A 12,031-nucleotide genomic window follows, 5' to 3' on the forward strand; every position below is an offset into this window, starting at 1 on the left:
ATGTTATTGAAATTGTACTATTTCACCTTCATTTCCTTTAATAAATATTATATTTTACACAAAATAGTTACACTCAGGAATGTCCCCATTGAAACCCATTACAACTGCCAGGGCCATTTAACTATAAAACTATGCAGTCTTTGTTAATAGGCTTTCATTCTTTTGGCAAGGCTTCAAAATTTTAATTTTAACTAAATGTTCTTCTACCAGATAGTGCCATTTTCTCAGGTTTGGCCTATAAAGCAAATACTCACTTTTTTCTGTTTTCTGCTTCTGTGTATTATAGAGCAAATTGGATAAATTACTGAGCTATAATTGTGTGGGTGTGTTGATATGGATGTCAGATTGTATAATGAAAAAAAAATGTGTGCATGTAATATTTGAGAGAGAACTTATACTGTACTGCAAATCACAAATCCCAGTGCTGTCTATACAACTGGAGCTTTGCTTGAATAATGAGAAAAATTTGGTGCTGCGCCTAAACAAAATCTTACTGATAGCTCATTTTTTGAGATATCAACCTCAAATTTGGAACACAACTTAGATTTATGGTTTTATTTTCTAGCCATCAATTTTTTTTTATAAAATATAGATTTAATATTAAAAAAAACTATAGCTTTTTTTTTTTTCACTTCAACAATATTCTGCTATGGGTCTTCTTTAAAATGAGACCAAAGTCTTCATAAGCTTCTTATTTTTGTCTTTTTAGTTTTTTTGACAGTCATTTTTGTCCTCTAAGGATCTCAGAGTAACTTTTTAAAATTGATGCACAAGGGTTAAGTTGGCATTATCTATTGAATAAGCAAGGGAGGGATGTTGTTAATATTTTTGAACTATTATATGCACACATCTGGTGCAATAGAGCGTCACAGTAAACTTGCCACTTTTCCATCAGTTCTGGTTTCAAATGTATTTTTTCCCATTCATTTTCTCCACAGGCTCTGAAGGGAATTCACAGCATTTGATTGCAACAAACGAAAACAAAAGATTGTGTACTTAAATACTGTGATGAGGGATTACCTAGTCATATTATGAATATTATATTTATGAATTTTAGTACATGCTTTTATCCAAAGTGACATTGCATTCAAGATATGCACATTATCACTTATATAGGGAAGCTTGTTTTCGCCACAGAAAAAAAAGGTAATTGCGATTTTTTTTATCTCACAATTCAGATTTTTTTTCTCAGAATTGCGTGATATAAAGTCGCAATTGCGAGTTATAAAGTCATAATTACGTGATATAAAGTCACAATTGCGAGTTATAAAGTCATAATTACGTGATATAAAGTCACAATTGCGAGTTATAAAGTCATAATTACGTGATATAAAGTCACAATTGCGAGTTATAAAGTCATAATTACGTGATATAAAGTCACAATTGCGAGTTATAAAGTCATAATTACGTGATATAAAGTCACAAATGCGAGTCATAAAGTCATAATTACGTGATATAAAGTCAAAATTGCGAGTTATAAAGTCAGAATTGCGTGATATAAAGTCGCAATTATCTTTTCAAATGTTTTATTCTGTGGCGGAAACAAGCTTCCATACTTAAATGCATTCCCTTTGAAATCAAACCCATAATCTTTATCTAATGGTTCAGATACAGGAATGTTACATAAAACATTTCATGGGAATTCAGCAATTAAACGTGATTTTGAAATCGCACTCAATAGAAGCACATTGCTAGCTCCTGGTAGTTCTCTAATAAACGTTTTATACATTGGCTCTCTATGGTGAAAATGAAGGGCATTACCTCTGGACTGTTGTGCTCTATGGCAGTGAAATGTAATATGATCAAGACAGAGTAAATACACTGCTTAAACACAACAAAAGCCTAGCCAGTTAGCAAGCTGCAAACATAAGACAGAATTGTGTCCAGAATAGTCACCATCCCACATCTGGCATCCTTTCTAACACTCGGGAATCAAATTAGGAACATTTAAAATGTGGAAAGACCTGCATAGTTTCTTCAAATGATTAACAATGTTAAGTTGAATTCTGCGTACTGCCAGATTGACATGGTGACCTAAGCTATAAAAACAGATTAGGAAGAAAACTGCCACAGCAACCTCAGACAGAGCGACAGCTCACACTGACCATGAACGGTCCTTTCGGAGGAGATTCACATAAAGTCCGATAAGTATGTGCTCGTCAGCGAGCCTATCCGCAATATCGAGGTTGTACTGAACCCTGAAACCACGTTTCAGAAACACAGGTCACGTCACAATGAGTGTGATGACTTTAAGAAGAAACACTCCTGCAACAAGAGCAACTTTCTGCAGTTGTAATGGTGGAGTGGAAAAAAACATTCTTATGATTCCACTGTGCAATAATGCATTATTTAAATACGATAATACTAGCATTAGTTAACATGAACTAACAATGAAAAATAAAGCATTAATTTCTTCTAAAGCATTTATCGCTATTAGTTAATTATAACTAATTGTAACATTTACTAATACATTGTTAAATTCAAAAGTATCTTAATATTATTTAATGACTGAGCTGACATGAACTTACAATGAACAGTTTGCAATGGACAAAGAACATATTCTCAAAGTTTTCTTGGCTGAACATATGACAATGTGACACAAAACAGTATGACATGTTAGGGTGTGTTCACACTTGGCATGTTTGGATGGATTAAAACGAACCATGGTGCGATTGCTCTGTTAGTGCGGTTCATTTGAATAAGTGTGAACGCTGCCATCTGAACCCTGGTGAGCACCAAACTACTGAAAGGATGGGTCTCGGTCCAATCCACTGGTGCGGTTCGACTGAAATATTAATGCAACACAGACTAAAAACACGTAAACGAACCAAAAACAGGACATGATGTCCCAAGATGCGACCCTAAAAAAGACAGAATGCTCAAGCATATCTGTTTTTTCTCGCCATAGTCATGATGTTGCCCATCATAAGCCACATTTCCATTACAGATTTGTGCAAAATGTTTGCGATACTTTCTAAATGTCGATAAAAAAACTATTGCGAAATGACAGCGTTTCTATTAACTGACTAAAAAAAATTGGTTTTCCTCTCGTGATAAGTCATTCCAAAAATGATGCCACATATGTTGGGTTTATGTATATCCCAGCCACCGCACTGGCCGTTATTATTAATAGAGGTGAAGGCATGTTATCTAAGCATTAATGGCAAGGAAAGCCCCTTTGGGAGCGGCCACGTACGAGGTGTTTGTGGGTGTTTCTCCCTCATATCTGCTTCAAGGTCTTGATCATTTGTGGCATTTCTTTGTTGTTAGAATCCAGTATTCCTGTAATTCTCTTGTCTTTTATGAGTTTAATAAAGAACTCTGTCTCGTCTTCTGTCCATTGTGTCCAAACATAGCGTCATCTGTAAAGAATTATTGACTTTTACGTACACCAGGTGACCTGTAAATGCGAAAAAAAAACTGTTTCCATTGCAGTTTTGCGAAAATGTCCTTTTTCGATTTGCCTGAAAACCCATCTCATGCGAGCGTAAATTTTTTTTGCGATAAATGGGAGAATTTGCTAAATTGGCGCATTTTCATTGGCCGTATTTTCAATTCGTATTTTGAAGGGTTATGGAAACGCGGCTACAGTTCGGTACAGGCATCAGAACTGCATCTCCTCTCAGCAGATCTTTGTTTTTGTGTGTGACGTAGGGATTCCTGCTGCTGTTTTGACTCCTTTACACATTTTATAAGCTCTTCACGAGTTCTCAGCTGGTCAAAATACTAGGGCTGTAATCAACCAAAGAAAATCTTGGTCGACTGAAGTCCTGAAATTTTCGACAAAAAATCAGCTAAAAATGACGTTAGGAAAAAAAAACGTTACATTAATTAGCTGCGCACTGTGCGCAGAACTTGGTAGCCTTGTTGTCTGCCTGAATGAATTATAAATAAACATAAAAAGACTGATAAAAAACAAATATGACTTGATTAATTTGCACTGAAATGAGTCTGTCGGCTCTGACAGCGTTGCATCACGTGCACCTGCCCAATATCATAGCCTATGATTTCCGAAAATATAGCACTATGTTGTCAACTAGTGATATCATGACAAGAACTTTTGAGGAATATTCAACATAATTTAGACAATTGTTTTTGTCATATGTATTATAATAACTGACAGACACTATTATTTCAGCCGCTCGAACATAGGATATCAGCTCAGCTTCGCGGCTGAGACACGAATAGACTATTAACTTAAAGCTTTTACTCTTAAACACAAAAGGCACATCCCCTTTAATAAAAAAGGAATATTTATTAAACAAGCCGGATCAAGAGCAGGAAAAAACGCTCACAATTAAATAAATAATCTGTCTCTTTTCTCCAGTGGGTTGGGCTAATGCAAAAGAAGTGAAAACAAGGGGGTGTTCTGAAGACAGACTGTTACCTGGGAAACAGGGGTGTTCTGAAAACACCCCCATTAGCAATTAGTGCTTTCCACCTGATGAAATGAACGTGGCAAAAAATGACTTGATCCACTTTTGCGGCACAACTGAAGCGTGGTGTTGTGACGCTTCCCCTCATGTGTGTGTTGATGGGCGTTCCTCAAGTTTACCGCTATGGGCGTGCATTTGAGCCAGCGGGGAATGAAAAACAAAGGACCAGCGAGAGACTTCCCTCTGTCACCATGTGCTCTACTTCTATTGGATAGTTGCGTCGCGTTCAACAGATTAATTTGCATAAAGATCGGCCAGCTTTTTCGACGCGCTGCATTTGTCGCCTTCTTGGAATGCTTAACGGGCGCGTTAAAGTTGCTTGACGTCACCGATAGGAAAAAGTGGAGTGTGGCGCGACAGCAGTGTCACACGGACAAGTGATGAAATGAACGCGGCAAAAAATCGACCAATCAGAGATTTTGGTCGAGCCAGAACGTGTCGACTAATAATCGACTAATCGACTGCGAGATTACAGCCCTATAAAAAATACCATCATATGTAGCTACACACATACAACGAGCACATTTAGCCCAGCGCACAGCATTGTTTTGGATGTTCGGTTAGTTCCGCCGTGAAATATATGTAATAAAAGCCAACCAATCAGGTTGTGAACATATCCCTATGCCTTTAGGTTCAGTAACTTTAAGGTTCAGTGTTAAAATGCCAATGTGAACGCTAAGTGGACCAGGACTAAATGTTTTTTTTTTGGTCCGGACCAAACGAACCAAGCAAACCAAACTACAAGTGTGAACACACCCTTAAACAGGCTGTACATCAATCCCTCACAGCCTTGTTTTATTTGCATCTACTCAAAACATTCCTATTGGTAGTCATTACAAGATTATTATTATTACTTCACAATCACTTAGAACAGATAATAGTGACATATAAACATTATTTCAGCCAGGCTAACTTACCCTTTCCCTTTTAAAAGATCTGGGGTCGTCCGGGAAAACAGCTTCATTTGCATTGTCTCATCGAGAACACATCTTTTTACACCAAAAATGACACATAATAAAACAAATTAATAAGCAACAACACATGTATACTTAAGCATGTTTAGAACACACCATAAAGGGATCTGAAAATGCTTTAAAACCAGTGTTATCTTAGTATAATTTATATTTATATTATTTATTAATATTTTGAATTCGATTTTATTTTTATATTTTCATTTTTGTATAAGTTTTAGCAATTGTATGTGCTTGTCATTTGATATAATGTATAATATATATAAGGTTTAATTTGTTTGACATTAGTTAACATGAACTAAAAATGAACAATACTTCTACAGCATTTATTATTCTTAGTTAATGTTAAACATTAACAAAGGTTAATAAATGCTTTAGAAAATATATTGCTCATTGTTAGTTTTGTTAATGTATTAACTAATGTTAACAAATGGGACCTTAATGTAGGGCTGTAACGATTTGACCAAAAATAAAAACCTCGATTAATTGAACATTTGACCTCGATTACGATTAATGAACGATAATTTAGATTTTTTTTTTTTTTTGCCCTCATAAGGTTTTTGAGCAAGTTCACTGATAAGGTTTGTACTGTAAATATTTTCTACTATTAAAGGTGTATTTTATTTTCTAATGAAAAAGTGCATTTCTTTGTGATTTTAAAGTACTTGAAGGAAACGGTTCACTTTCAGCAGTTATTGTCTATGGGGCAGATTTCTGTTTGTTGTACATCAGATACAGATACATTAACACATAGGCCTACATTACATTTATTAGAATGCATTAATGAGAGAGTGATGGTGTGTGTGTGTGTGTGTGTGTGTGTGTGTGTGTGTGTGTGTGTGTGTGTGTGTGTGTGTGTGTGTGTGTGTGTGTGTGTGTGTGTGTGTGTGTGTGTGTGTGTGTGTGTGTGTGTGTGTGTGTGTGTGTGTGTGTGTGTGTGTGTGTGTGTGTGTGTGTGTGTGTGTGTGTGTGTGTGTGTGAATTACTCATACGTCTCTATTCATTATGAAGCTGCTGTACTTACTTCAAAGGTATTAAAATACATGCCTATAACGGTTGAGTTTCTAAGCTACTTTAGTGACTTTACTTTAGTCACAGGACAGCTGAGACTGCGTTCACTGCGCGCGATCTGCCTTCAGGGCGCACGCGTTGTGAGAGACGCGACACGGCTCGGCTCTCTGTGTCACAGAAAAAAGCTGAGCACTGAACGGAGAAGTTTTCCGTATTTTTGTTTTTGAATAGCGCACAATCGCGTTAAATGTTGAAACTGGCAAGCCTTTAGTTTAAACGCATACTTGACAAACTTTATGAGCACGAAAGTGAAAGCGATCTGGCTTTGGGGCTTGCGCGCGCCATGTGTGTGTGTGTGTGTGTCAGCGCGTATAGGCTAGCTATAAGAACAGCAATTCACTGACCTGTATAAACTGTGTAAAACATGCAGTAACTATAGTGATTCTGGGCATCTATAAACACAGATTACCGCTCCTGCATCTCTGTGTGCCTGCAAACTGCACTTGATGTGACTGACGGGGCGGAGTCACGTGAAAAACGAAATAAAAATTTCGGTTATTTTTCGATTAATCGTACAGCCCTACCTTAATGTAAACTTATATCAGTTGGATGACAAGGAGATATTTCTAACTATCACTAAAGTTCAAGTGTACAATATTTATCATTTATTTTATTTTAGATTTATTTAATTAAAAAATGAGTTTGAATATTTTTAATTAACAATAGCTATGTTTCCATCCAAAGTTGCGATTTTAACTTCGAAAATCGCATAAAACATCCATCCATCCATCCAGTGAGTTGAAGAGAACAAAATCATCACTTCCTGATAAACTGCCGCTAAATATCTGCTGCAGTAGGAGAAGTATATAATCATTTTGTATATAATAAACGTGTGCCTCAGAGCGCGCAGACAAAAGACAATAAGGTGATCTTGCTTTCGGAGGCGAATGTTGCTGTATGGGATCATAGTCATTTTGACAACAGACTTTGCTCAGGCATTTCAGAATGACCAAAACAGCATTTCAGATATTGTGCAATGAGATCGGTCCGCTGATTAGTCCAGTTATGCCGTCCCTTCATAAATTCACATTACTTTTTTGATGCGCATTGAGGAATTTATTCGGTAAATGTGTTCCCATCTTAGTTTATGCGCATGTTTTCTCATCGGATACAAAAGTTTATCTGACTCAATTGAGCGTATGCGTTTTTTAATGTGCATTTTTAGAATGTATGCGCATTTTGGCATTTCCATCCAGCCTTTTTTTTTAAGGCAGCGGCTAAGGGAAAATAACATTTTCTTAGCGATAGATGATATTTACACTAAGTGCAAATAGCTGTAGATGCTATTTACACCATGTAAAAGTAGCAGTTCTTTGCACTATGTGTAAATAGTAACCTAATCGCATGCTAATTATACTTTATTTTGACAGATACATACTATTTGCATCTTAGTATTGTTGTACATTAACAGAATGCAATGATAACAGAGTTAATTATTATATTTATTAAAAATATTAAATGGATGCAGCCTTAATGGGACAATAAAAGCCCTCCCTACACCTACCCCAATAAATACTTTTATTATTATTAAACATTTCTTTAGGCACTTTATTTCCATTTTTAGAACATTTTCTTAATTTGTATTAAAAGTACATGCCTTTCCGATGTGATGTGATCGGAAAAGGGAGAAGAGCAAGCTCGGCAAAAGGCGGATTCGAACCCAGGTCGATCAAAACCAAGATTCCTGAGCCTTACGCTCTACTCACTACACCACTGAAGACGCTGAACCACTGGCGTCTTTTTTTAATCTTGTTTAGGCCAACCAGTCATTGTTAGGCAGAGGTAGTGCGAATAGCACTTGCCAACAAGGTACGCTATTTGCTCTTGGTGTAAATAGACACTCTGTTTTTTTTATGTGATATCCCAAAATGTATATAAAAATAGGGTGATGGAAACATAGCTAGTGACAACACTGTTACACAAAACATACTTCTGTTTCTGTTGTATGGTATTATACTCACGTTTTGCTGGAGTAAGGGTTTCCTGAGGAAGGCATGGAGTGAGAGAGCATGTATTCATTTCCAGTGGTTACAGGTCTGGGAGGCCTGGAGGAAATGCAAACAATAATTCAGGCGTTGCGACCAAAACGTGCCTTACTGTAGTGCCAAACATATCATTAGTGATGCCCATCAAATTTTTGTGAAATCATACAACATATGAGGATATATGACTCTATATCGCTTTACTTACCATGTGTCCCTGTTTTGCAGCATAAAAGTGAAAAACACAAGGCAGGAAAATGTTAGCATGCACAATCCATGTTAAATTCAATGTACAGTAAATATGGTTGATCATTTTACACTATCCATTAGTGTTATCTGAGCAAAATGTGTGGATATGATGTCTGATTTTACATACACGACATGAGTGAGGTTGAGCGGTTTCTCAGGAGTATCAGAGAACATCGGGTAAGGAGGCTCTCGACTGGTGGCACAACTCAGAGATTTACTGAGGGCGTCTGTCAACTTCTTAGCTGGAGATTTCTGGAGAAAAATAAAAGACTGTATTGAACCAGAAGAATTAACATCCATAAGAATACAAATTCATATGTTTAATGGAAACATATTATGGAAAACAGAATTTTTTTAATGCAAATGAGAGTTAAGGGAGATGTCATGAGAGATTATTTACATATATATAGGTCTTAAAGGTACAGTAACAGATAATACATGTTTAATTCTAGTCAGAGACGGCCATGTACAAATTATTTACTCACTTTAAAGTCCCCCTGTGATGAAAATCAGGGTTTCAATGATGTTTATATGTCTATGTGGTGTTTTATAATATGCTTTAAGACAAACCATGTGCAAATTCTTAAGTCAACACCATTGCTGAGTATTTTCTCCTTAAAACTGCCGTGAACCAAAGACAGTCTCAAATGAGTGGGGCTAATTTGCATATTCATAGAACCACGTATACTAAATGAAGGGTGTAGGAGTTACATTCAAGCTATTTTAAGACATGAAGAATTTTCTTTTCAAGGAATTAAAAAAAAAAAGTCATCTTGATGATCAAAGATGAGTTTTAAAGGATAAAATTATTGACTACAGGGGGACTTTAAAAGAATATGTTTTTGTAAATATTGCGTAAAATTCATGTTTATATAATTTCAGCAATATTGTGTTTCATTTCAGCAATCCATCATTAAAATTATTGTACTCTATGTACACAAGCCGTTCAAATCTTTTCTTTTTTTAAAGAAATTAATACTTTTATTCAGAAATGTTGCATTAAATTGACCAAACTTAACATATAGACATTTATGATGTTACAAACGTGTATCATATACAAATATGTATCAGAGTTTCCTCAAAAATATGACCCAGCACAACTGTTTTCAACATTGATAATAATCATAAATGTTTCTTGAGCAGCAAATCATCATATTAGAATGATTTCTGAAGGATCATGTGACACTGAAGACTGGAGTAATGATGCTGAAAATTCAGCTTTGATCACAGGAATAAATTACGTTTTAAAATATATTGCAATAGAAAACAGTTAGATTAAATTCTAATAATATTTCACAATATTCCAAAACAAATGCAGCCTTGGTGAGCATAAGAGATTTCTTTAAAAAAAACATTACCCAACCCAAACATTTGAATGGTAGCCTAGTTTATATATCGCAGTTAATATACCGGCCATGTTGGCATAGGTGATTGAAAAATCCATATTAGTCAGCCACAAAAAAATGAAAGGCTACCAAAGGCAAATTCATTTCTCAGAGTTAGAACATTTAGTATAAAGGCATAAAGTGATTTGACTGTTTGGATGACGGGACTCAGGCCGTCACTGACACTTACTCACAGTCACGCTCCCACATGGCCGTTCACCTACCCATGACATGTACTCCTTCATCTGGTGCTGGTTGCTATGGCTGCCCGAGGCATGGCCCCTCCAAAAACACTCTTGGCAAAGTTGGTAATTATCACATTGTTGGCAACGGTAGCGGAATCCCATCATGCTCTGGTTGTGGCAGTAGGAGCACTCCACAGGATGGAAGACTAGATAGGAGAGGAGCAAAATAAACTAATTGAGTGCATTCACAATATTTGTCATTCATTTGAGTTATACATGATTGAAGGAAGTACGAACATATCACTATATATATATATATGTTTTGCTACAAAAATGAAGAATGACGCACCGTTTTCAACATTTGCCAGCCTATGCATCAGCGGTAACCAAACCAGACACTGAGGAGGAGGATCCGACATGAATGTGTCAAGAAACACATTGAGCGAGACCCTTTTCTGTGGAAAGTTAGTAAACAAATGAGTCAATAAATACCATGTACGTACAAGTGAAAAACACAGTTTTTTACATTTTCTAAAGAAATTGTGAATGGTGCTTGCACACGCTAAAACTTGCTGGTGGTTGCAACCAATGTTCCCTCTAATTTCTTTTCTCACTGAGCAAAACTTTTCTCTATTGGGCAGACATTTTGGTCACCTGAGCAAAAACATTCTTTACCTGTACAGCGTATGTAAACACACACAAAAAAGTGGTTTCATCATGCAGTTATAACTTTTAACTTTAATGTGCCATTTCTATTTTATTTAACCATTGATGTAACTTAGTGATATATTAAATAGAAAAATTAAATAAAAAACAGTTAATTCAGAAGTCACTACATTAAGCACATTTTACAGCGCTGGTAACTGTAGTCTTCTTTACCAAGAAATATTATTAAAATCTCCCCCAGGACAGTTCAATTATTATATAATATAATATAATGTAATATGAAAAAAATTAAGCCACTGAGTGGAATTAAGTTCCACTGAGATGGTTCTTAATGTGTTTTTGTACAGTCATTTATTGGCGACAGGCAGCATTAAACCATCTATATGAAATGTTTGTTTATTGCTTATGAATTTCCAAGATTTTCTATCAGGGGTTTCAAACGTTTTAATGGCAAGGATCCCTAAACAATCCCCTTGTGAGATAAATTCTTTATTAGGCTTACACTATTAATAATAGCCTATAATACAATATAAAAACTAATGTAAGTATTTAAACTGACAGTATATTACATCAGTTTAAATGCTTCAATTTGTTAAAAAAAATACTCAAGTAATTAAATAGATCTAATATCTAAATATGTTCAAGGGAACATGTGAACTCTTTTATAGTTATCTAAACATCACTGAAACCCAAACCACACACACATCTATTTAAACTGATGTATGTTACTTTGGTGTTTAGAGTTTGCACGCTACACTTGTGGTGGGTGTGTAACTGTAAATTTTGTTAGTGCCGTGTCCATCATCTGTTATTTCCAGCACTTAATCAAGCCACTCTTCTTTAAAACGTGATGAGGTTTTATTTCACGTCTTTGCGTTTCTCGTTGCCTCTCATTTTGAGCTATTTGGACTGCAAACACTACTCACTGCTGTGTGCTCACACGTGACATCATTGTCTTTCTATGAAACCTGTAATCCGCATTCCCCGGATCTAACACCATAGCGATACTAACTTTATAGTGGTAGAACAGAGCACTGCAATTATTTCTCATTTAAACTACAATCAAATGGATTTCTCCCCTCATTT

General features: G+C 35.8%; 1 protein-coding gene across 1 annotated transcript in view; it reads right to left on the bottom strand.

The window, feature by feature from the left end:
• dtna (dystrobrevin, alpha) overlaps nt 1-12,031 on the bottom strand; it is a 43,470-nt gene that overhangs the window by 17,657 nt on the left and 13,782 nt on the right. The window contains exons 7-12 of the mRNA XM_079806935.1: nt 10,629-10,734; nt 10,319-10,485; nt 8,837-8,961; nt 8,440-8,523; nt 5,354-5,425; nt 2,106-2,198 (exon numbers count right to left, since the gene is read on the bottom strand). Coding sequence (XP_079663061.1) covers nt 2,106-2,198; nt 5,354-5,425; nt 8,440-8,523; nt 8,837-8,961; nt 10,319-10,485; nt 10,629-10,734 — 647 coding nt within the window. The remainder of the gene's footprint in view (nt 1-2,105; nt 2,199-5,353; nt 5,426-8,439; nt 8,524-8,836; nt 8,962-10,318; nt 10,486-10,628; nt 10,735-12,031) is intronic.

The sequence above is a fragment of the Gobio gobio genome, assembly GCF_949357685.1.
Source record: "Gobio gobio genome assembly, chromosome: 23".
In the NCBI taxonomy this organism is placed as follows: domain Eukaryota; kingdom Metazoa; phylum Chordata; class Actinopteri; order Cypriniformes; family Gobionidae; genus Gobio; species Gobio gobio.